Genomic DNA, 26,022 nt, shown 5'->3' on the forward strand with positions numbered 1-26,022 from the left:
GCCCTAGGTCTGCCGGAAAAGCCAAGTCTTCACCGCTTTTCGGAAGGCCAATAGGGTGGGGATGTCCGGATCTCAGGAGGTAACTGGTTCCAGAGAGCTGGGGCAGCCACAGAGAAGGCCCTCCCCCACGGGCCCGCCAGCCAGCATTGTTTAGCTGACGGGACCCGGAGGAGACCAACTCTGTGGGATCTTACCGGTTGCTGGGAGCTATGCGGTAGAAGGCGGTCTCGAAGATAACCTGGCCCTGAGCCATGTAGGGCTTTAAAGGTAATAACCAACACCTTGAATTGTGACCAGAGACCAATAGGGAGCCAGTGCAGCTCGTGGAGAATTGGTGTAATGTGGGTATACCTAGGTGCACCCACGACAGCTCGCGTGGCTGCGTTCTGGACCAACTGTAGTCTCTGAACACTTTTCAAGGGTAGCCCCATGTAAAGCACGTTGCAATAATCTAACCGTGAGGTGACAAGGGCATGAGTGACTGTGAGGAGAGCCTCCTGATCCAAGTAGGAAAGAGAAGCATATGCTTTAATTAGAGCATGTAGAATTGGAGCCAGGGAGCTCTGAATTATTTTATTATTTTCAGACAATGGTACATGTTTGTGAATTAACACTATTTCCATCTTGACTTCATTAGTCTTTTTGTGTGTGTTTTTTTTCTGATATACATTATTATTTACTAACAACATTTTAGAGTCAAAATCTGATAGGTTTGGGGTGTAATTCAATCAAAACTGGATAAACCACCCATTTTACATCAAAATTTAAGAAATGATCTCAGAAAAGAATTCACAGTTATATTTATTAAATTGTGTGATTAGTTTGCATAGCTAAGATAAAATCCTCTCTTTTAAATTGTTCAACAAGACCTCAGAGCTGAGCACAAAGGAATTCTCATTAAAAATAGTTTTATTATTAGATAAAAAGACTTCAGATAAAGTGAATAAAACATCCAGAAGAGACCAAGGACCAAGACTTCACAGACCTTTTCTGCACAAAAACATAAGTTTACACAGTATGACTCAACATCAAATTTATAAATCAAAAGCGAAATCCAAATAAATCTAATGAATTATTGTGTATTTAAAATAGTAAACATAATCATTATTTAATGACAAAATTGTTATTCTTTATCAAAATCTACCAATATGTTACAAATGAGAAAGGAAAAAGGAAATTTAAAGTGCAGGATACTTTCATAGTTCAATATGTCAATATTTCATTATATTAAAAGTCTTTGATCAACACGGATTTCTATTTAGAGTTTATAATTGCATATAAGTTACAGAATGCTTTCTTCTACAATGTCACCTTGAGAAAATACCTCTGAATTCAGTAACTAAAAAGGGAAGTATTTTTCTTTAATAGTGGGCCTGCTTCTTGAAGCTTACTGTATTCAGTACTGGAAAATAAAATATTACTTTTGGATTGTAATTGCAGATTTTTAAAATCCTCCTGAGGGTCTTTTTGCACTTTTCATGGTGTTTCTGCTTCCTGTAATTCCTCCTGTGGCAAATCTGCAGAGAAACAGAAAGAACATATAAAATTAAGTGTGGTGATACCAGGGGTGAAATTTTTTTTGCTACCGGTTCCGTGGGCGTGGCTTAATTAGTGGGCGGGGCTTGGTGGTAAGGTGACTGGGTGGGCGTGGCCAAGTCAATGTCACTTCTTTGCCCTTTTTTAACTTACAAAACACAATACAACACAACTGGTAAACTGGTACCCACAATGTAAAAGCAGCTGTGCTAGACTCAAAATGGCTCCGCAACAAGCAGGAATCTCACACAGCCACAAAAAGGCCAAAAAAACAACTTTCACACTTTACACACACACAACACAACACAACACAACTGGCTCACCCACAATGTAAAAGCAGCTGTGCTAGACCCAAAATGGCCCCTGCAACAAGCAGGAACCTCACACAGCCACAAAAAGGCCAAAAAAACAACTTTCACACTTCACACACACAAAATTCCACATATAGCTTTGTGAGATTTTGTGTTTGTGTTGTTAGAGTGAAACACTACAGAAACACACTAAATCTCAAAAAGCTGCACAAATATTATTTTATTTTATTTTTATATAAAAGCAGCTAAATTTAAAACTTCCTAAACTTTGAATGGCTAGGTCAATAAAAAGAACAACTAAAAAATACCCCAATTAACTATTTTTTTTAAAGCTCCCAAAGGGGAAAAAAACTTACCCAACAGAACAGGGGTCTCCAACCTTGGCAACTCTAAGACTTGTGGACTTCAACTCCCAGAATTTCTCAGCCAGCTTTGCTGGGAGTTGAAGTCCACAAGTCTAGGCAGGAAGGCAGGCAGGCAGAAAGAGCTGCTCACCGATGAGCTTGATTGCAGGAAGGGAGATTCAGTTGCTTGCTGATGCATGGATTGCGATCATCATGCGATCAGCAGCTAAGGTAAGCAAGCTGGAGGCTGGGAGGGGGGGAGAAAAAAGAAACTTTTTTTCTTTTATATGGCTGTGGCGATACAAGCTGAGTTGCCTGATTAGCAGGCAATTCAGCTGGGATGTCAGAGCTTGGCTGGTCAGAGCCATTTAAAAGGAAAAAAAGGCTCTGATGATCGCGGGACTCAGCTGGGCATGGGGGCCGGGGGCAGGGATTTTTGCTACTGGTTCTCCGAACTGCCCGCCACCATCGCTACCTACTCTCCCGAGCCGTTCCGAACCGGGAGCATTTCACCCCTGGGTTATACCAAGCAGTCTTGTTGTTAATACATTGCAATTCTACCATTTGCCTGAATGCGTGTAACATAATTACAAAGTTGCAATTTAATTTCCTGGTCCCCTTCTATTCTGTAAATTAGAGAGTTACTTCACATGTCTGTATTTCAGTTTCTTGCCTCCATTTTTAAACTGATAGTTACAAGATGATGAAAAATGAGGTTTGTTTCAGGAGGCCCAAATATTACTCTTTTATAGCTAATGCCTTAAACTACTTACTGCAAGACAATAATCAGAGAAAGTTTTTTTTAGACAGCTATGTCATTAAAGAAGAAGGGGACGTGAGGCGTGAGCTTAAATGGACTCCAGAGAATGGTAGGGGACAGAAAGACCTGGAGGAATGTTGTCCATGGGGTCGCGATGGGTTGGACATGACTTTGCAACTAACAACAATAACAATGTCTTCATTAACTCCTTTTAACTGTGTTCACCATATAAACAAAAGGAAAAAGGTAACTGTAAATTAATCAAGTTACTAGAAAAAAAAATAAAGGGTCTAGAGGAAACTCTAACCACCCTGAAACTCGACCTACAAAATGAGAAACCCCAAACCTTGCAAAAAGAATATGCCCAAATTAAATATAATAATGACCAAACAACTTCTAAAAGAGTTGACTCCTTAGAGGAAGAAGACAGATGGAAACATGTCACTCATAGAAAAAACCACAAACCTAGTACAAAACCCCTGTCCAAACCAACCTACTCTGATGCAGCCCTACTGGTGCTAAGCAATCAATATCATGGACTCTCACTAGAAGAAAACATGCATAGAAAACATGCAAAGAAGCACCATCAAATGTCCCTTAAAAAGTAGCACCATCAAATGCTACTCTGATAGATAGAAAAATACCCCAAACCTCCCTACGAAAAAAAGGCAAGTGTTGGTGATAGGAGATTCAATTCTCAAGGGAGCAGAACCTTCAGTCTGTAGACCAGACAGTCAATCCAGAGAGGTATGTTGTCTCCCTGAAGCTAAAATCAAAGATGTGGCTGGGAACCTAACTAAAATAATAAAACCAACAGACTACTACCCCTTTCTACTATTACAGGTAGAATGACACAAAAAAGGACTTGAAAACAATATTGAATTAGTATGAGCGGCTAGGCAAGAAAGTCAAGGACTTAGGTGCACAAGTAGTTTTTTCATCTATACTGTCAATGAAAGGACAACATCCATAAGAGAACAAAGAATTCTAGAAGTGAACCACTGGCTAAAGAGTTGGTGTCACCAAAAAAACTTTCCACTGGCAGGAACAGCTAACACCCTAGAAGATAAGGTCAAGATCCAGATGAATCTTGACAGACTTGAACACTGGGACCTATCTAACAAAATGTAGAGAAAAGTAAAGTTTTCTTAGGTAAGAAAAACCAAAAGTACACATATAAACTGAGTGAAACTAGGCTTAATAGCAGTGACTGTGAGAAGGATCTTGGAGTCTTAGTGGACAACCAGCTAAATATGAGCCAGCAATGTGCAGTGACAGCCAAAAAAGCCAATGCAATCCTAAATTGCATTAACAGAGGGATACAATCAAGATCAAGTGAGGTACTAATACCACTCTATAAAGCCATAGTAAGACAATACCTAGAATACTGCATCCAGTTTTGGTCACTCTAGAAAAAGTGCAGAGGAGAGCAACCAGGATGATTAGGGGACTGGAGACAAAACATGAAGAACAGTTACAGGAACTGGGCATGGCTAGTCTAGTGAAGAGAAGGACCAGGGGAGACATGATAGCAGTGTTCCAATATTTGAGAGGCTGCCACAGAGTGGAGCGTATCAAGCTATTTTCCAAAGCACCTGAAGACCAGACAAGGAATGATGGCTGGAAACTGACGAAGGAGATTCAATCTAGAAATGAGGAGGAACTTTCTGAGAACAGTGAGAACAATCAACCAATGGAACAGCTTGCCTTCAGAAGTTGTGGGAGCTTCATCTCTTGAGACTTTCAAGAAAAGATTGGACTGCCATTTGTCAGAAATTTTGTAGGGTCTCCTGCTTGAGCAGGGGGTTGGACTAGATGACCTATAAGGTCCTTCTAACACTGTTAATCTGTCAAATCTGTTGACCTGGATGCTGTAATCTTTGTAATTCAGCTGTGATTTAAACTCCTCCCCTTCCCCATTTAGTTAGATTTTGATTCTAAGGAATCTAGGTACTTGGAAAAAGTGGCTAGGAGCACTGTTAAGAAGTTGAACAAATGTTACTAGATATGCAAAACACAACCCCAAGGCCAGTGGTGGGATTCTGCCGGTTTTAGGGGGTTCAGCCGAACCGTTTGTTAAATTGCTGGCTCGCCCCGCCCCTTGCCCCGCCCCTCCACACCACTGGGCGAGGGGTGGGCGAGCCAGCAATTTAACAAATGGTTCGCTGTTTTTTTAGTATTTTATTGGCCTCATAGCTGCCGCGGGGCTTCAAAGAGCCACCCTACAGCTGATCAGTGTTAAAAGAAAAGAAATGAGTAGACCCACACCTGCAAATATAAATGGGTAGACCCAGTGATGGGATTCTACTTTGGTAGAACCGGTTGTTAAGTAGTTAAGCCAGTGGTTGCCAAAGTGGGCGGTACCGCCCCCTGGGGGGCAGTGGGATGCCTTAGGGGGGCGGTAAATGGCAAGGGGGGCAGCAAGAGGGACGCTAGAGGCAAAGGGGGGGCAACAGGGGGGCTAAGTGGCAAGGAGGGTGGCCGCCCCTTTGACCTGTGCCTTGCAGCACTTACCTCCTTGCAAGCAAACAGCAAGAAAAAAACAGCCTCTTTCAGTTTCAGCATAGGTTAATTAGCATGATTAGATCGGCCTCTGACTCTCAGCTGATTCGCTCTCAGCTGTTTTGCAGGCTTGTTTGCAAGCTCTTGTTTTGCAAGCTCTTTGCTTGCTGCAAAGAGTGCTCGAGCAGATTTTTTTCCCCCCTAGCTAAAAGGAAAATGAAATTAAAGCAGGCTCTGCTGCAACATGACAAAATGAGGCAGAGAGAGAGATTTCTTTTTCTTTTTCTTTCTCCTCACCAAAAAAGGTAGGTGCAAACAATGGGAAATTTAGGGCAAAAGAAGAGAGTTCAAGATTTTAAAAGACAAAAGAAAAAAAGCTATATTTAACTAGGGAATTGTAATAATTGAGATACTATTAATTGTATATTGTGTTGAAAGCAGAAATGGTTAAGTTGTGGTTTGGAGGAATATATGGGGAAAATTATTTGGTTTATTATTATTGGTAAATATAATTAATTGATTTGTAAGAAATTGGATTGCATGAAAATAATTGGAATATTCATGTTCATATTGATTAATATACAAAAAAGATAGTTTTGATAGATGGTTCTCTTGACCAATAGGAGAGAGAGATGGGAAGATGTGGAATGAAATTGTGTGGTTATGAATAAATGAATTGAGAATGGGATGAGACTGGATGAGATGCAGTTGTGAATGGAGACACTATTGAGATATTGGAAGGTGGAAAGTTACCGTTTGAATGGTCAGTGCAGATATGTGAGGTTTTTGCTTTATTGTAAGCATTGCACATATTAATTAATGAGGTAGGGAATATTTATGCTGATTTAAACTATGCTTATGGTATCTTACATACTTTTGGGATAATCTGGATTGAAAGGGGGTTGATATTTAGTAAAAGGAATTGCGATAGGTGGAACTTATCACAGCTGTTTTAAAGGAAGCTGAGGATCCTTCTAAACTTGATATTATATAAATAGTGGATGAAGGGGTGTGTAAGTGAATGGGAAATGGATTACTAAGATGGAGTGAGAATTTTTACTGAAGTAGTGATGTGGAATGTGATTGAATGAGTGCATGAGGGAACCTATTGGGGAACGCAAGCACTTATTGATTTTATTAAATGTATATGCATATATGTGTCTAGGGATGTGTATACAATAGTTATACGAATGGTACGGAAATGAATACATTGTGTATGTAAAAAAATATGTAGAGATTTGACCATTTGGCCTTTTCAATGAATCTAAGTAGATTACATTGAAATGCTGGTGGTGTGACCATTGATATATGTAATAATAATAGTGGATTATTTTACTGGATAGGTTGAAGCCTTTCTTTGTGTAAAGATAGGTGCTCAGAAGATTGTTAAATCATATTAGAGCGAATAATACCCAAATATAGTGATAGGGGTATATATTTCATTGTCCAAGGTGATGAAGGTTATGGAACAATTAGGAATTGATTGGCAATTACATTTATTGTTTATGCAAAGTTCTATAGGGAGTTGTGAATATGCTAATCAGATAAGTAAATCTATGTTATAAAAATTAATGTTAGAGTTTCAACTACTTTGAATGAAGTGTTTGCCTTTAGCTCTATTAAGAATAGGAACTAGTCCTAGGAAAGATCTGGGGATATCTACGTATGAAATGATGTTTGGATTGCCATATGTGGGGAAAGTTGAGATGCCTAGGATAGAATTGAAGGATGTTTTTTCTGAAAATATATACAGAGACTGTCCCAGTGTTTTTCTCATTTAAGGTAAAAAGGACAGAATCCACCTCTTGATTTCCAAGCACATGAATACAAAAGTGGAGACTGGGTCCGATAAAAGCCATTACTGAGAAGAAGTTGCAGCTGGTGTGGAAGGGACCGTTCCAGGTTTTGCTGACTACTGAATCGGCTGTAAGGACTAAGGAACAAGGTTGGGTATGTTATTCCAGAGTCAAGGGACTGGTGGCTTTGCCTTATGGAAGGACAGTTGCTACAGAACCTGCAAACCCTCTTAAATTGACTTTTTGATGACAAACCTTAGACGATTGGGGACCAATGGATGGAAGAAGAGTTTTATGAAGAGATTTGTATTTGGCTAGGAGTGGTAATAATTCTTGTTGTGTTTTTGATTGTATTGAGGAAAGATATTATTGATTGGTGTAAATCTATGTTTTGATATCCAGTGGATGTAAGTTCTCCTTGATTGATTGATGTTGGGGGAGCTAGTTCACTAGGAATAATGGGGTTTTTTGTGGTAATGTTTGTTATTCTACAGGTGTGGATAGGAATGGGGATTTTGGCTGTGTTGCCTAGTTACCCTATTACATGGTAGCAGCTATGTTTCCATACTGAATTCGAGCACCGTTATTCTTTTATAGAAACACCACTAACCCTAATAGACACCACTGAGGAAGCTGAGATATGTATTAAGTCATCTTTTGAAGATGGTGTGTGCCAAGTGCAAACGTACATATGAGATAGTTCCTCAATACATTGGCCTTACAAATAGAATGGAATTTTTATATAAGCAATGCACTGAGCTATTTGGTAATTATATACCTTCATACAAGAAGTTTCGGATTTTGGAGGAAGGGGTACATTTTCTATGTCTAAGGATACAAGTTCCCTCCAAGTTAATGTTTTTATGTGGTAACATGGTATTGACCAAATTACCTATTGTATGGAGAGGAGTTTCTATACTGTTACAGGATATTCATAGTTTACAGGAATAAAAGATAATGAAGAGGAGAATTGGGGATTGTGAGAAAAATAGGAATTATTCCTGTAAAAGCATAACCTAAGTTACGCCATTTTGAAATCATGTTAAGGTTTTGTTTTACCTTGTATAACCTGATTATATAATTTAGTTGACATTTAAGAACATGAGAAAGGAAATGTGTAATTCCTGTGTTTTTTGAGAGGATGTTTATTTTGCAGGAAATATGTTCTTGGGTTAACTTGCCCTTATTAAATAAAGGAAGTACGCAATTGATGTTTTTGAGGGGTATTTCTGTTGGGAATTGGGGAATTTCCAGAGTGGAATTATGTACTGCATATGTTATATAAGATGTTATGTAAGATCTGAAACTGATTCCCAAGGTACTTTATTGACGTGTATTCTGAATGTCCTGAAGACTATAAAAACTTGTGTAAATTGTTTTATTTTCGTCTTTCTCTACTTTAGAGAGAAAGGCCCTTTGCAAAGAATAAACTTTGTTCCAGGATTATTTTGGTCTTTGTCTCTTTAAAACGATAATGGGATTTACCTGTCGACCTCACATATCTGCACTGACCATTCAAACGGTAACTTTCCACCTTCCAATATCTCAATAGTGTCTCCATTCACAACTGCATCTCATCCAGTCTCATCCCATTCTCAATTCATTTATTCATAACCACACAATTTCATTCCACATCTTCCCATCTCTCTCTCCTATTGGTCAAGAGAACCAAACTCTCTTGAAACAATTTTAAAAACCTAGCATTTGTGCACCACCTTTTAGTTCCCAGTCCACATGCGAACCAACACTCCTTTGGCTATACCATCTTCCACTACTACAGACAAGTGGAAATTTTTTCTTAAACCAGGCAAACATAACACTGGAGCAACACTATATTTTTACTTTCTTCAACTCTTCAACCTTTCTTCCAAACAACTTGGTTTAAAATTAACTATCAATAAATCAATAGAGTCTCAATAAATACTCAACTCTCCCCACTTCAGAGGAATCACACCACACTTCTATCACAATTAGCTAAACTATTTCCACAAGCTTCAAAGAAATGCAAAGCTTAATCTAAATTCACTAGTCTATACAGACTAACTTACAAGTAACTTCCTAGCTAACCAGACCAAAAGTCATCTTTACCTTCTACCAGTAATTCTTCCCTCAAGGAAACCTCCTTTATCTAGACAACACTAAGCTAAAATAACATAATCAACTATTCCCCAGACTATCCAGTATCTAGTATCTAGAAATCTCCTTCTCAGCATTCAAAATCATTCAAAATACACAGACACAAAAACATAAAAGAGGGTAATAAAAAACTTCAAAAAGCAAAAGAAAATCACCTAATAGAGGTACTCCGGATCTCTACTCCCAAAAACTTTTCAAACTTTCAACGTCACTTCTCTAAAGCAGGACAGGAAATACATCTGCATAGCTGCCAATGCAGTCAGAAACAATGCAGGATCAAATCACCCATTTGCCCCTCCTTTCTCTCTGACAAACTCAACAAAGGAAAAAAAATGTGTAAAAGGGAAAACAAACCGCACCTTCCCTCCCCCCTTTCTTACTTCTCTTATTCAGAACAAAAAGACGGGGGAAATATAGAGAAGAAAAATACTACTCCTGGCTCTAATTAACATCACAAATACCTCTACCTAATCCTACTTCTCCATAGGATCTCTCTCATCTCTCACTTGCTCATTTAAACACTTGCTATTACAACATAACAACAACTACAACAACAAACTCTTGCCACTCACTATTTCAATATACAAAAGGAAATTTCTCAGGGGTTCAACGCACAGGCATTCACAAATATCAGGATCACCTTACCACCCCCATTTAAGGGCTTACCACATACACTCATATTTATTCTGCAATCAGACCTTTTAGTGTATTCCAACACACACATGCCTTTTCCCTGCCAATTAGTCAGCATCATCATTATTATTTTTTACAAGACAATGAGCTCTATTGCCTAAACATCTCTCATTACACACACATACCATTTAACAACATTTGCAAACCTGGAATAAAACCTGGAAAGGTTCCATCCCTTCAGATACCCATTTCAGTTTTATCCTTGACATCTTGTAGCCCATTCCCCAAGCAGTGGAAAACTTCAGGATGCGGTTTTTAATCAAAAACTTGATTTTGGGCCCTAACCACACCTGTCCTCCACAGCTCCAGACTTAAGCCAAGAAGGTCACTTAATTAGCCGGCACACACATATCACCATCACATCACATTAATCAAAGACAAAATATTCGCATTCAACCTCAGGTAAGAAGAACAATAAACCTTCCTTACCACATTCCTACAGAGTTTTCTGCCTCATCCAAGAACAATAAAGATCTGTATACCAAGCTCACATCCCAGAAGAGACAATGCATCTCTCCCAAGCAGATTAAGACCTACTTCTAGAACAAATATCACATCCAAACGTATAATATACTTTTTGCTTTCCAATCCACCAACACTAGACTTTTTTCCACTGGAGTAATCCTCTCCCAATTCCAGGACACTGTCGCCACATTGCAACCAAAGTTTCACAAAACCTTTTCCTCTTCTACCTAACTCCTTTCCCTCTCCTGTCTGTTTCAACACAGACACCATCATTCATCATTTCTTTCCTTCCTTTTTCTCTTCTAGTCTTGGCCTCGTCCCTATTCACATAGACCTTTTTAGCTTCTTTCAACAGAGCAGCAATATCAGTAGTAGCTTCTGTATGTCTGGCCATGATTTCGTCACAAATTTCATTTTCATTAAGGACTCATAAGCCGGCGTTTCAGGAGAAAGACCAGTGTGCTTATTCAAATTGTCCTTAATATTTTCCAGAAACACAGACGGTGTTTCTTCCCACAACTGTTCCACCTCCAAAACTTTTGTTAAGAGTTTCTTCCTTGAGGTACAGCTGTCTTAACTACCTCCATTTGTTCCCGATCAGCTAAATTATTATTATCCCAACCAGGATCAACTAATGGAGACTTAACATCTGCAGCAACGGGCTGAACAGCCCCCACTTGGGTTTAATCCCCGCCAAAAAAACCATAGCTGCCTTTCGAATTTGTGACCTCTCCTCAGGGGAGAACAAATAACCCAATATATGCTGTAACTCTGCAAAAGTATCCAGATTGGGTCTCAGGAATAAATCCAATGACTCAGACAACGTGATCAGATCCGCCTATAAAGACGGCATGTTTCTTTTATAATCTTCCAGATCAGAAGATGTCAAAGACTCATTCACAAAAGCCGCAATACCATTCAGCATTCCTCTTAAAGGAAACATTCCTTTAGTTTGTGAACATGTAACATGAGAAGTGGATGGATTCTGTTTCACAGTTACTAACAATTCACCCAACTCCTTCTCCAGCTGCCTATATTACTGCCCTGCTGAAGTCTCTTCCTTTCTGCTCCCAGCAACAACATCAATTTCACCCACAACTTGGATTATACGAAGGAGGGGGAGGTGGGCATGTAGCATAAGCTAAAGAATCCCAACCTTCCTCTTCTTCTTCCTTCCCATACAAAACTCTAGAACTTCTCGGGGAAGAGGAGTTAAACTACTGAACATGGAACTGAGGTTCAACATATAACAATTGAACTTTCAACTTCTTTTTTCACCAAAACTTTCTTCAAAGCATTGATCCAATATGGGTCTGACTCCCCAAACTTACTCCACCTATAATTAGGCTGTATCAACACAAACGTCAGCCAAACCTCCTTACAATAATTAATCATAGTCACCTTATCTAATACCTTTGTACAAGCTTCCAACCAATCCTCTAACCACTGTACTAACAATTTCCCTAATGGAGATATGGGGGATGGAGGATATTTCAGTCTCAGCAGCACTTTTCCCTAGTAAAGTCCCCATACTTTCCCCAACCTGTATTACACTAATTATACACACAAATCATACAGGCCACACACACACAAACATACACAAATCCAAACCACCAAAGAGAAAACATATACTCACTCCTGGTGCACCGAAGTCTTCAGGAACGTTCCTCTCTGTCCAGGCATTCAGGTCTCTGCCTCAAGGTTCATAGAAAAGCAATTCCGGCTGGAAAGGAAATAACCCCATCTCACTGAAATCAGTGTTATGTGCGCACGCAGGGAAATCCCTTCCAGACAGAATGTTTTCAGTCCCTTCGGGCGCCAATTGTGGTCGACAGGTAAATCCCATTATCGTTTTAAAGAGACAAAGACCAAAATAATCCTGGAACAAAGTTTATTCTTTGCAAAGGGCCTTTCTCTCTAAAGTAGAGAAAGACGAAAATAAAACAATTTACACAAGTTTTTATAGTCTTCAGGACATTCAGAATACACGTCAATAAAGTACCTTGGAAATCAGTTTCAGATCTTACTTAACATCTTATATAACATGCAGTACATAATTCCACTCTGGAAATTCCCCAATTCCCAACAGAAATACCCCTCAAAAACATCAATTGCGTACTTCCTTTAATTAATAAGGGCAAGTTAACCCAAGAACATATTTCCTGCAAAATAAACATCCTCTCAAAAAACACAGGAATTACACATTTCCTTTCTCATGTTCTTAAATGTCAACTAAATTATATAATCAGGTTATACAAGGTAAAACAAAACCTTAACATGATTTCAAAATGGTGTAACTCAGGTTATGCTTTTACAGGAATAATTCCTATTTTTCTCACAGTTATATAACTAATTGATTTATATTAAAATGTTGAATTTGTATTAAACAACTGTAATATTATATAATTAACCAATGTGAGGATGGATATAAAAAGAGATGTCAATGGGAAGGGGTATAATATAGAATAGAAGGGAAAAATTGAATTTGATTAAGATTAGAGATGACAATGAAGGGTAATATCGGTTTTTTTAAAAAATAGATGAGGAATAAACATGGCAAAAAGGAAATATAGAAATTGTAAATTTAATTGAAATGACTAAACACTGTTTAAATTTGTGAACCAGCCAAATACTCTGTTCAAAGAAAATACATTGTATGTTTGTATGTGTGTTTCTAATTATTGCTATTTATTCATATTTGTTCTTTTATTCTTTAAAGTTTAACAATTCATTCTTTATCTTAATACCTTTAAATTTGTTTGGGGTTGGCTTTCTTTCCTTTCATCTTTTTTATAGTACAACAATCTTTCTCCTCAAACCTACCACCCCTCTCTTTTCTTTCCTTCTTACTTTCTCTTCCCCCCCTCTTCCTCTCCTCCCTACTTCCTCTTCCTTTCTCCTTCTCCTCCTCTCTTCCTCCCTCTTTTACCCTCACTCCTACTCTAATTTCCCTTCCTTCATCCCTCTCTATTGCTGTATCCTTTTATGCATATGGACTACTCAGAGGGCTGAAAAAGTTATTTTTGACTGGTCCTCGCACTTTTGACCAGTCCTCGAACTTACGACTGTCCTAACATTTTATGTTTTTGCCCTATCTTGTCACCATGGTGAAGAGAAGCAGTTGTGAAATGAGTGACACGGTTGTTAAGAATGCTACAATGGGCATAAATGATGACCAGTCATAGGTGCGAAGACCGGTCAAAAGTGCGAGGACCTGTCAGAAATCACTTTTTTCAGCCCTCTGGGTAGTCCTTTTGTGTATATGGACTACTCAGAGGGCTGAAAAAGTTATTTTTGATTGGTCCTCGCACTTTTGACCAGTCCTCGAACTTACTACTGTCCTCACATTTTACGTTTTTGCTCTAGCTTGTCACTATGATGAAGAGAAATAAGTGACACAGTTGTTAAGAATGCCACAACGGGCATAAATGTGAGGATGGTCATAAGTGTGAGGACTGGTCAAAAGTACGAGGACCAGTCAGAAATGACTTTTTTCAGCCCTCTGAGTAGTCCCTATGCTGATAGCCACGCCTACCCGGTCACATGACCAGCTAGCCACACCCATCCAGCCGTATGACCACCAAGCCACACCCCCAACTAAGCCACGCCCAAAGAACCGGTTGTTAAAAAAATTGAATCCCACCACTGCCCAAGGCTAATCATAAACTACAGCTCAGTAGAAAGAACATTCTGGGAATACAAAAGACCAAAGCAATGAAGTCTGCAGAAGGTTGTTAATTTCCTGAGGAGGGTCTGTGGGGGCTCTTTTTCTCAAAGCACCTGCTTTCCAAAAATACCATTAAAGGGATGATGTGAAGAACTGGGTGAGGTTGGCAAAGGTCAGCTTGACATGGAACATCTTTTATTCTATGTTGTTAGCACATGCTGAGGTGCTGTAAAGTTTACTTCAAGATTCTGTCTCATTCAATAGCTTCATTAATGAGCAGGGACATAGAGTCTAGAAGTACATTAATTAAATGGCAGGCAATAAACAAATGAAAAATCACATATGCCACTTTAGGCAATTAAAAAAAGATCGAGAACTGATCAAGGCTACTGGAAGTAAAGATATTAGTTAAAGGTATTAAAGATATTTGAGATATATTTTATTGGTGATTACCTCATTTAATCATTTGGTATATTTGTTACTAATTGTCTTCAAAACAATTAGTAATAGAGTAACAATATATTTTGCAGGTAAATCATATCAACAAAAAGTATCACTCATCCCTGGACAGTATAGGAATTTGAAATCCAAATTAGTAAATGCCCTCCAGAAAAAAAATAAGTACCCCCATAATAATATCTTAATCAGATGTGAGACCTGACTCACAGGAAAATATTATTTGGCATACCCCTGGAAGATAGATAGAAGATAGATAGATACCCCTGAATGCACCAATTATCATATCAAGCAAGAAAAAAATCTTCTATGCACAAAATCCACCCGTGCCTTCTATAATTTTGTCAACAACAAACTTAAAGACTCGAGATCCATCCCACCCCTAAAAGGACCAAACAATGAAGACTGTATTGATGAAACCATTAAAGCCTTTAACACGTTCTTCGGCACAGTCTTTGTATACAGCAACAACACATACCCAATATTTCCCAGTCGTACTACAGACAATTACAATGATTACAGTGATCTTATACATATTGATTTTGCAGAAGACAATGTTGAAAAGGCACTAGGCAATCTAAAACCATCTCTATCTATTGGACCTGATGGACTATGTGCATACTTCTTAAAAAAGCTTTCCACTGCAATTGCAGAACCTCTAAGTGTAATTTTTGAAAAATCTTTCAATACCAGCACCTTGCCCTACCAATGGTCACAAGCCAAGGTCATCCCTATCTTCAAAAACAGAGACCCTTGCCTAGTTGAAAATTACAGACCAATCTCTTTATGTTGCGTCACCTGCAAAATCATGGAATCAATCATTAACCAATCTATTACCCTCCACTTAGAGACAAACAACCTACTTTCTAATAAACAATTTGGTTTCAGAAAAAAATTATCCTGTAATCTACAACTACTACATTGCAAAAACATATGGACTACACATCTCAAGCAGGGCAAAGCAATAGATGCAGTTTACATAACTTCTGTAAAGCTTTTGATTTACAGAAACTAAATCCTATGGCATTTCTGGACTCCTACATAAATGGATATCTGCCTTCCTGTCAAACATACAACAAGTGGTCAAAATAGGAAGTATTCTATCAAATCCTGTACATGTTAATAGCGGTGTTCCCCAAGGAGTGTTTTAGGTCCAACACTCTTCATACTTTACATAAATGATCATATTAAAAGCAACTGTGTTCTCTTCGCTGATGATGTTAAAGTATTCAACACTACTGACCATGCAACTACCCTTCAAAAAGACCTTGACTATGTGTCAGATTGGTCCAACAAGTGGCAACTTCAAATCTCAACCAACAAATGCTCTGTCTTGCACATTGGCAAAAAAAAAAAAAAATCAAAACATAAAATACAAATTAGATGGACATGACCTTGTAGATGACCCTCACTCTGTCAAGGACCTTGGAGTACTCATTTCTAAAGATCTAAGTGCCAGAGCCTACTATAACAACATTGCCAAAAAGGCATTAAGAGTTGTTAACCTCTTAATATAGATTTGAAAATAATATATAAAATTAATGAGTGTGCGGAATCAGATAGACTAACTAGATTGATCAATGGTAAAAAAGATTCAGAATTTTATAACAGTTGGAAAGTATGGTACGATTGGGTCCAGAAAAGGTGGGATAGAATAGACATATGATGATGTATATATATGATGGCAAATATGTATGTATAAAGGAATGATTTTATACTTATGGACAATGTAATCATATTATACCATGGTGGCAGGATTGTATATTTTATTTGTGTATTAGTGTATAGAATATATTAATAAAAATTATATATTTAAAAGAGTTGTTAACCTAATCTTGGGTAGCTTCTTCTCTGGTAATGTTGTACTACTAACTAGAGCATACAAAACATTTGCTAGACCAATTCTTGAATACAGCTCATCTGTTTGGAACCCGCACTGCATATCGGACATAAATACAATTGAGAGAGTCCAGAGATATTTTACGAGAAGAGTCCTCCATTCCTCTAACCGCAATAAAATACCTTATGCCACCAGACTCCAAATTTTGGGCTTAGACAACTTAGAACTACACCAACTTCAGTCTGACCTAAGCATAGTACATAAAATTATCTGCCACGATGTTCTTCCTGTCAAAGAATACTTCAGATTCAACCACAATAATACATGAGCAAATAATAGATACAAACTCAAGGTAAACCAATCCAAACTCGATTGCAGAAAATATGACTTCAGTAACAGAGTGGTCAATGCCTGGAATACACTACCTGACTGTACTTTCTTCCCCAAACCCCCAAAACTTTAACCTTAAACTGTCTACTGTTGACCTCACCCCATTCCTAAGAGGTCTGTAAGGGGCGTGCATAAGTGCACCAGTGTGCCTACCATCCCTGTCCTAATATTCCTTTTTACTCTTACTCTTTTCATGTATTCAAATTATGTTTATACTTACCTGTTATCTTATATATGCTTGACAAATAAACTTATGATTATGATTATAGATAACCTGACAACTAAATGATATTGCCTGATTGTGATTTCAAGAGCACTGACTTCATCAGCCTTCAGATCTTTTACCAACCTCCGACCTTGCTCAGTTTTTCAGGAGTCTTTCAGCAAAAGTAGACATCTGTCTTTGATCCCTGGACTATTTCTGGAACTTTGCCTGGAATCTGACTTTGCCTATGCTTGGGAATTTGTGTTGACCTCCGGCCTGACACATAACCTGGCTTATAATTGACTGTGAGTATCTGGATACTCTGCATCCTCTTGACCTAGCTTGCTACTTGTTGGTGATTGTATTGTTCTGCAACCTTGACACTCTTGAGGCGGGACACTATTTTTCCTGCAGCCATAAGTAAGTGTCTAGTACACACCAAGAATAAGTATAAGATTATCATATTACAGTTCCAACATATGATTAATAATAGAATTAGATTTGGGATTAATAAAGTTTGAATTACAGTTGGAAGATAATGCAAATAGTTCCAAGAAAGGGTTAGGGTTAGTACATTAAAAAGAAAACAAAATAACAAAAATGTTCACTTTCTTAGAAAGCAGAATGTGTTAATATTTCAAATCTTTTCTATAAACCTTGATGATATTAGTTAAATTAAGCAATACACCATGTCACATACTGACTGCACACAGAATTATGCTGTTTAAAATGTTTCTTTCTTTGGGAACAGTTTTTTTGAGCTCGTCAAACTGTTCTCAGAGGACCTAGTTTTACACAAGTCATTTCAAGACAGCCTCTGCAGGAGACTTTTTATAGAAAAGTTCACACACCAAAAGCCCCACTAGACTCTTTACAGGCAACATTTTAAAAAGGAAGGTATATGGTTATATTAAATGGAGACAGATTTGATGATGTCCAACCCAAAGATAAATGTGGTATCAAAATTTAGAAAAGGGATTAACCCAGAAGCTCCCTCCTGCTGGTATTCACAGTTAAAAATGATTATTCCTTGATATACTGCTGTTTTGTGTAAAACAAAATAATATTAAATTCTGATTTCATAAATTAAGGATGTGGGAGTCAATTTTTAGCAGATTTCTGTAAAATGTTTCAATTTAAACTGAATATTCAGGTACTTTACAGTTGTAAGAGAGGGTTGTAAGGTAGAAAGTACCTGATTTAAATGATACCTCTGCTCAAAAACTACTGGAATCTGGTAACACAACTAACTACTACTCAGTTTTAGCATCTGTAGAAAATTTGAATCACAGCTAATGCATTTAAACTAGACTTTGATGCCCCAAAGTTCTATATTAATACAGGTAATCCCTGGGTTACAAGCATTCGAAATTACGTGATTAGCACCCCCTAGCATTTCTGAACAAGGCCTGAAACTACAAATTTTGCAGCACCACGACAGTTGTTTGCCCTTATAAACAACTGCAGATGGTCTGCAACCAGAGGTGGAATTCAGCTGGTTCAGTCCGGTTCAGTCGAACCAGTTGTTAAAATTTTGTGCAGTTCGCAGCACTGGCTGGCCTCTCCCACCCCACGGCCCCTCCCTGCCTCAGTCCCTCCTTATGTCACCTCGCCTGCCTAGGCTGCTCACCTAGAGTCACACCAGTGGCATAGCTGCTGCTGCTCTCTGGTTCCCTCGCTTGTCTCGACCACATGGCCCAGCTGATCTCTGCCTGGTGAGTCTTCCTTCGCTTTTCGCTGTCAAGGTTCCGACTGATGCCCTAATAAAAGCAGGAGCCTCAAGCCAGTTTTCAAGAAAAATCCAGTTGTTTATCAGGAGTGCCATATCGGTACGGACCTAGTGAAGCCAGCTCTGACCCACTCAGTTCGCACCTTGCCTCAGACCCTGTTTCCCTCTCCCCCAAGGTGTGTCATCAGTCACATCCCCCAACGAAGCAATTTCATGGGTCATAGAAGTCAGTCTCTATGGTTGTTACTGGTTTCTGTGGAGATGGCCTTGACTTTGGCCGGCTAGAATGTGCATTGTTTTGACTGAGGTGCAAATTCCTTGATGCAGTTACTTGATTCCCCACCCCCACCCCCCACCCCCCACCTATGGCAACTTGGGAGCAGGTTGGGAAAGCTTCATGAGTTGACTTTGGCTTCCCTCACTTCCTGAAGGCAACCTATGCAAAGCAAAAACAGCTTGAGTACAGTACATATTTTAGGGGGGTGATTCCCCACAGGCTTTGTCGGGTTCTTTTCATGGAATTTATCTATGAAAGGTGATCAGTTTGGATGTTTCTGCTCTTTACCCAGGATGCCTCTGATAGAAGGTAGCCCTTCCACTTGATTAAGTACTGGAGTTGCCCCCGTACCACGTAATGGGTTTGGCCCCCTATGACCACTGGGTCAGGGGCTCATGGAATAGTGGCCTCAGGTTTGACCTGACCACAGGTTTTAAGAGGCTGCTGTGGAATACCGGCTGTATTTTCCAAAGCAGTGGAGCAGTTTCAACTGCACCATAACTGGGTTGATAATCCTCACTATGGGAAATGGGCCCATGAATTTAGGTCCCAGCTTCTTGCTGGGGAGTTTTAACTTTAAGTATTTTGTGGAGAGGTAGACCTTCTCTCCCAACTGGAATGGCTGTTGGGTGGCTCGATGTTTGTCTGCCTGTTGCTTACAGGTCTGTGCCACCTTAGCTAGTGCTTTCTTGACATTTTCCCATGCTGCTTTTAGTCTTGACAGTCAATCCATCTCTTGGGTATTCCGGCATTGGAACAAAGTCCATACCACTTACTACCTTGAACGGGGTCAGTCCCATGCTACTCTGAATAGCATTATTGTATGCGACCTCTGTGAATGGTCCTCTCAATTGAACTGTTGGTAGTTCACATAGCACCTCAGGTACTTTTCTACCATGGTGTTCAATCTCTCTGCCCCCCGTTGGTGCTCAGATGAAAAGCCATGCTAAGGCCCTGGGATGACCTGATGGACTGCAGGAACTCCTCCAGAACGTAGCCATGAACTGGACCCCTCTGTCCAAGATGATTTTGCGTGGTAGTTCACGCAGGTGGTAGATGTGCCTCAGGAACAGTTTGGCTAGCTGGTGGGCTAGAGGTAGTCTGCTGCATGGTATAAAGTGTGCCTGCTTGGAAAATAAGTCAATCACAGTCCAGATCACTGTGTTCCCCCTGTTCTTTGGCAACTCCATTATAAAGTCCATTGCGATTTCCTCCCTTGGCCTCATTGGCTCTGCCACCTGTTGCAGCAATCTGGGGAGTTTTCCTGGTCTCTTTTTCATGGTGGCACAGATGGTGCAGCTTTTTACATAATTGTCCATGTCTTTCTTCATGCCGGGTCACCAGAATTGTCTCCTCACTAAGTGTAAAGTCTTTAGGAATACAGAGTGTCCCGCCAATTTCACATCATGGCTTCTCTGGAGGATTAAGGTGCATAGGAACTCTGGGATGTAGAATTTCTCCCCCTTCCACACTAGGCCCTCCCCTTTTGTCAAGATGTCTTGGTTGTCACGGAACCAGGGGTCTCTTCCCAGTTCGGTTTTGAGTTTCGCGGTTAAATCACTTGCGGGTTAGCCTTGCTGGCTGCAGCATTGTCAGTGGGTGGTCACTTGGGCCGTGGCTTGAGTAGGGGAGATGATGGTGTCTACTACCTCATCCTGCCCACATTTGTATTGGGGCATGTAGGAGAGGGTGTCTGCTAGGAAATTCCTCCCTCCTGGGATGTGTTTTAGCATGAAGTCGAATCGGTTGAAGTATTGAGCCAAGAGGACCTGCTTGGATGACAGTTTCTTATGGTTTCTAAGAGCCTCCAGATTCTTATGATCAGTCCAGACTTCAAATGGTTTCTCCACCCCTTTCAAGAGGTTCTGCCAGGTTAGTAGTGCCCATCTTACTGCAAAAGCTTCTTTTTCCCATGCAGCCCATCGTCTTCCATGTCAGTGAGTTTATGGGAGGTGTGGGTGCAAGGTTGTAGTTTTCCCTGGCCATTTGTTTGGAGTAACACTGCTCCTACCACCATGTCCTTTGCATCTGCTTGGATGATGAAGGATTGTTTGGGTTTGGTATGTTTCAGTACCGGTAACTTTTCTTTTGCATAAAGTTCTTTTCGTTTCGAATGCCTTTTGGCAGGTTAGGTCGCACTGCAGAGGTTGTCCTGGGCAGGGCTTCATCCTTGGGCTCCCTGTCTTTAGGAGGTCTGTCATGGGTTTGGCAATTTTCGCGATGGAGGAGATGAATTGCCTGTAAAATTTTGCAAATCCCAGGAAGATTTGTAGCTCTCTGCGTGTGCCTGACACTCTAGGATGGCATGTACTTTGGCTGGGTCCATTTCTATCCCCTCATTTGACACTTGGTAACCCAGGAAGTCTAGCTGCGTACGATGAAATTCACATTTTGACAACTTGATGTACAAGTTTGCCACTACAAGCTTTTTCAGTATCTGGCAGACTAGGGGTATGTGGTCCTCCATGATCTTAGTGAAGATGAGGATGTCATTCAGGTACACGAGGACCCCTTATAGAGGTGCTCATGCAGCACTTTGTTTATTATCTGCATAAACACTGCTGGGGGGCCCTGAAGCCCAAAAGGCATTACTTTAAATTGGAAGCTCCCTAGGAGGCAGTTGAACGCCATTTTCCATTCATCTCCCTTCCTGATACGGACTTGGTAATATGCTTCTCTGAGGTCTAGTTCTACTATTGCAGCACCATTGCTGGTCTTGACTGCGCAAGATGGCAGTCGCGTGGTGAAGTGCTGTGGTGAGATGGAGGACTTTTTGGGGCCCTAGGGGGTACTACAGGGAAGCTCGACCAACCCCTGGTTCAGTCGGATGGGCCCGGGGCGAGGGTTTTGAGACCTTCCTCGCCCCTGGATGTTCCCAGAGTCGGAAGCGACAAGGGAGAATTGTAATTGTGCCGCTCTGACGCTGCTGATGCTGCCGAGGGCCGAGAGTGGAGGCACTGCTGGAGGGGAGCGGAGAGCAGAGCCAAAAGCTGAGGCATGGTGGCATGGTGGCTTATCGGGCGAGAGCCAAGAGTGGAGAGCTGAGAGTGGAAGCGCTGCTGGAGTGGAGAAGGGAGAGAAAGGAGAGCAGAGCAGAGCTGAGAGCGGAGATATGGTGGCTTATCATTGGCGGCGGCGGGTTCGGTCAATGGAGCTCGGGGCGAGGGTTTTTTGAGACCTCCCTTGCCCCTGGATGTGCCCAGAGGCGTTGGCAGAGAATGTGGCCACTCCGCTCCGACGCTGCCGAGAGTGGCGTTATGGTGGTTGTTGGCAGCGGCTGTTGGTAGCGGCAGTGGCGAAGATGAAGGTGAAGGAGGAAGTATGGCTGTGGGGCAGCGAGTGGTGGCAGCCCATTGAATTCCACCAAACCCACTCGGAAACTGAGAGGAGTATAAACGGGTCTTGGGACTGGAGAAAAAAGACCCCCTCCCAGAATATCTTGGTGGCTGCAGAGGACATGGAGGCCTCCTGTGACATTCAATGGAGGCTGGGGTCTGGAAGAACTGAGGAAAATAGAGCTGGTGGGTGATGAAGGGTTTTTCCGTCGCATGGATACCAGCCCTTTTTCCCCTCCCCCTCCCGGGTACTGGGTCCGCTTAAATGGGCTCATTATTTGCCCTAACTGAGGGAGTTCTCTCTCTTCCCCCCCTTTTTCTTCCCCTTTTCCCTTCTTCCCCCTCCCTTCTTCCCCCCTTTTTTCATTGGGACTTACTCGGATGCGATCTTGAGTATAAAACTATGCCAAGGATTTTCCATCTTTGCCCCTGGCGTGACTCACTGACTGACTGATAGACTGATAAACTTTTCCTCCAACCATGGGTCAGCCAATTGATGCAACCTATTGATGCAATGGAGGGGTCCTCTATTACATCATGATTCTCGTCTGTTGGAGAAGTCTTTTCGATCTACGGCCCCCTGGGGGCCCCACCGTGAGAGGGTGGGCCGGAGGCCGTCACCATTGGATGAGATAATCAGGACCCTCCTACTGTCATGGGAGGACAGTAGAGATACCAATAGTACATCAATGATCAACTGGCTGTGTTACATCTTTTGTAAAGTCCCCTGTTTGAGCTCCGTGCCTCCATCGCTGCACTTGGAGATGTACATGACAGCGGATCTTCTTGCGCTGCAAGATTCCCCCCTCTCGCAAATGTGGCCCTCCTCACTACCGAGGGCCCACCTCAAGGACGGGTTTTGGGACCCAGAGAGGTGGCATGTGAAAACTAGGGGATTGAGGGGTTTTCTATGGAAATTTTTAGTCAAACTTTTAAGGGGTCCCAGGGAGGGGGAGGGTCAGATTGGAACTTGGGTTGTAGGTATGGGGGATAACCCACAAGGGGAAGGGTCGGGTCTAGCTGTGAAGTGCAGCACAGGGGGTGGGGGAACCGGGGTCGAGGGGGGGTTAGAGCTCATCCGGATAGTGTTCTGAACATTTTGTTCTGAATACTGTAGGTGGGAGGGGTAGATATGGCGGGAGCAGGGGGCCATTTCATGTTAGGGAAGTGCGCATTCGCTGTCTACAAGCAGTGACGTGCTCCGGCACCCAAGGCTCCACTCGCCCCCCAGGTTGCATAGACCCTCAGGACCCGGGCCTTCAGCTGATGCTGTGCAATGCCAGGTCCGTAGTAAACAAAGCCCCCCTCATTTGTGATCTTGTTCAGGAGGGGGTGCGGACCTGGCAGGTGTTACGGAGACCTGGTTGGGCCAGGAAGGGGGGGGTTCCCCTCGTTGAAATGTTTCCAAGCATTCCATCAGCCGAGGTCACAGGGGAGGGGCGGGGGGGTAGCGGTTATCATTAAAGAAGGTATGAGACCAAGGGAGGCCACTGTTCCTCAGACGGCCGGCTGTGAATCCCTCTTTGTGAAATGGGGTCATGGGGTTCAGATGGGTTTGCTGATCACGTACCTGGCTCCCTGCCACATGGCATCAGCCCTGCCCGAGCTACTCAACGTCATTGCCACGATGGCGGTTGACACCCCCAGGCTTATGGTCATGGGGGATTTCAACCTGCCGTCCGTGGGTGAGACGTCTGAGGTGGCTTGGGAGTTCATGGCTTCCATGACAGCTATGCACATGACCCAGTTAATTCATGGCCCTACCCACATGGGGGAAACACGTTGTATCTGGTTTTTGTCTCTGGACAGTGGTTGAGTGATCTTGAGATAGGGGATATAGTCACCGAGCCCTTGTCATGGTCAGGTCACTCTCTCCTTCATCTCGACCTTCGAACCACTGCACCCTGCCGCAGGGAGGCAGAGCCGGTAAGATGGTTCCGCCCCAGGCGCCTGATGGCACCTGATAGGTTCCAGATGGAGCTTGGGCCATTTCCTGAGGCTCTGGCACACGCCTCGACTGGAGACCTAGTGGCCGCCTGGGATAGGGCGGCCGCTGGAGTTCTGGATCGGGTTGTGCCTTTGCGGCCTCTGACCCGGCGCCGATCTCAATTGGCTCCTTGGTTCTCCAAGGAGCTGAGGGAGTTGAAGTGCCAGAAAAGATGCCTAGAGAGTAGTTGGAGGGCCAGTCTTTCGGAATCTGACCGGACACTAGCAAGATCCCATATTAGGAATTACCTAGTGGTGATAAAAGCAGCGAAATGTAGTTATTTTGCTGCTTTTATTGCTTCATCAAATAACTGCCCAGCTGCCCTTTTTAGGGTGACCCGCTCCCTGCTCCACCAGGAAGCGCAGGAGGATCCCTTGGAGGGTAGAGCCGAGGATTTTGCTCAGTATCTGTATAACAAAATCACTCAGATTCGGGACTGTCTGGACTCCGATTGGGTAGTCTCAGGGGGAGGGACTAGGGCAGGTCTTGAGAATGTTATCTGGGATGAGTTTGATCCTGTGACCCCTGAGGACGTGGACAGGATTCTGGGCAGACTGAACGCGACCACTTGTTTATTGGACCTGTGTCCTTCCTGGTTAGTGCTGGCTTCCCGGGAAGTGACATGAGGCTGGTCCCAGGGGATTATAAATGCTTCATTGGGTGAGGGTGACTTTCCCGCCGCCTTGAAAGAGGCGGTGGTGAGGCCTCTCCTCAAGAAGCCTTCCCTGGACCCAGCAATGTTGGTAAACTATCGTCCGATCTCCAACCTTCGCTTTGTGGCGAAGGTTGTTGAGAGTGTGGTTGCGCAACAGCTCCCCCAGCACCTGGATGAAACGACGTATCTGGATCCATTCCAGTCGGGCTTCAGGCCTGGGTACAGCACGGAAACGGCATTGGTCGCGTTGGTAGATGATCTCTGGAGGGCTAGGGACAGGGGTTGCTCCTCTGTTCTGGTCCTGTTAGATCTCTCAGTGGCTTTTGATACCATCGACCATGGTATCATGCTGCACTGGTTGGAAGAGTTAGGGGTGGGAGGCACTGTGTTGCGGTGGTTCTTCTCCTTTCTCTCCGACCGGTCACAGTCTGTGTTGATAGGGGGGCAGAGGTCGACCTCGAGGCCCCTCATATGCGGGGTGCTGCAAGGGTCAGTCCTCTCGCCCCTCCTCTTCAACATTTATGTGAAGCCGCTGGGCGAGATCATCTGTGGTTTCGTGGTGAAGTACCACCAGTACGCTGATGACACCCAGCTGTACATCTCCACCCCAGACCACCCCAATGATGCCCTTGAAGTGATGTCCCAGTGCCTGGAGGCCGTGCAGATCTGGATGGGGAGGAATAGGCTGTGGTTTCCGACGTCCCGATATTGTCAGTTGGTGCAATCACTGACTATTGGGGGTGAATCATTGGCCCCCACAGAGAGGGTGCGCAACTTGGGCGTCCTTTTTCATCAGGTCCGCCTGATTCACCAGTTGCATCCCTTTCTGGATCGGGACTCCTTACGCACGGTCACTCATGCCCTCGTCACCTCCCGCCTGGATAATTGTAACACTCTCTACATGGGGCTCCACTTGAGGAGCACCCGGAGGCTCCAAC

General features: G+C 42.2%; 1 protein-coding gene across 9 annotated transcripts in view; it reads right to left on the minus strand.

The window, feature by feature from the left end:
• Nucleotides 1–1,251: 1,251 nt before the first annotated feature.
• Nucleotides 1,252–26,022, minus strand: part of BBS9 (Bardet-Biedl syndrome 9) — a 547,167-nt gene continuing 522,396 nt past the window's right edge. For 8 of the 9 annotated variants that reach the window (XR_015734231.1, XR_015734233.1, XR_009620981.2 and 5 more), the window contains one exon: nt 1,252–1,517. Coding sequence is in view for 5 of the 9 variants with exons in the window: in XM_087894078.1 (XP_087750204.1) it covers nt 1,477–1,517 (41 nt within the window). In the remaining 4 variants the exon portion in view is untranslated. Of the gene's footprint in view, nt 1,518–18,767; nt 18,862–26,022 lie in introns of those variants that run through there. The other variant, XM_087894076.1, reaches the window with a different exon arrangement.

This window comes from Pantherophis guttatus, chromosome 4, assembly GCF_059756535.1.
Source record: "Pantherophis guttatus breed Tessera chromosome 4, ASM5975653v1, whole genome shotgun sequence".
NCBI lineage: Eukaryota > Metazoa > Chordata > Lepidosauria > Squamata > Colubridae > Pantherophis > Pantherophis guttatus.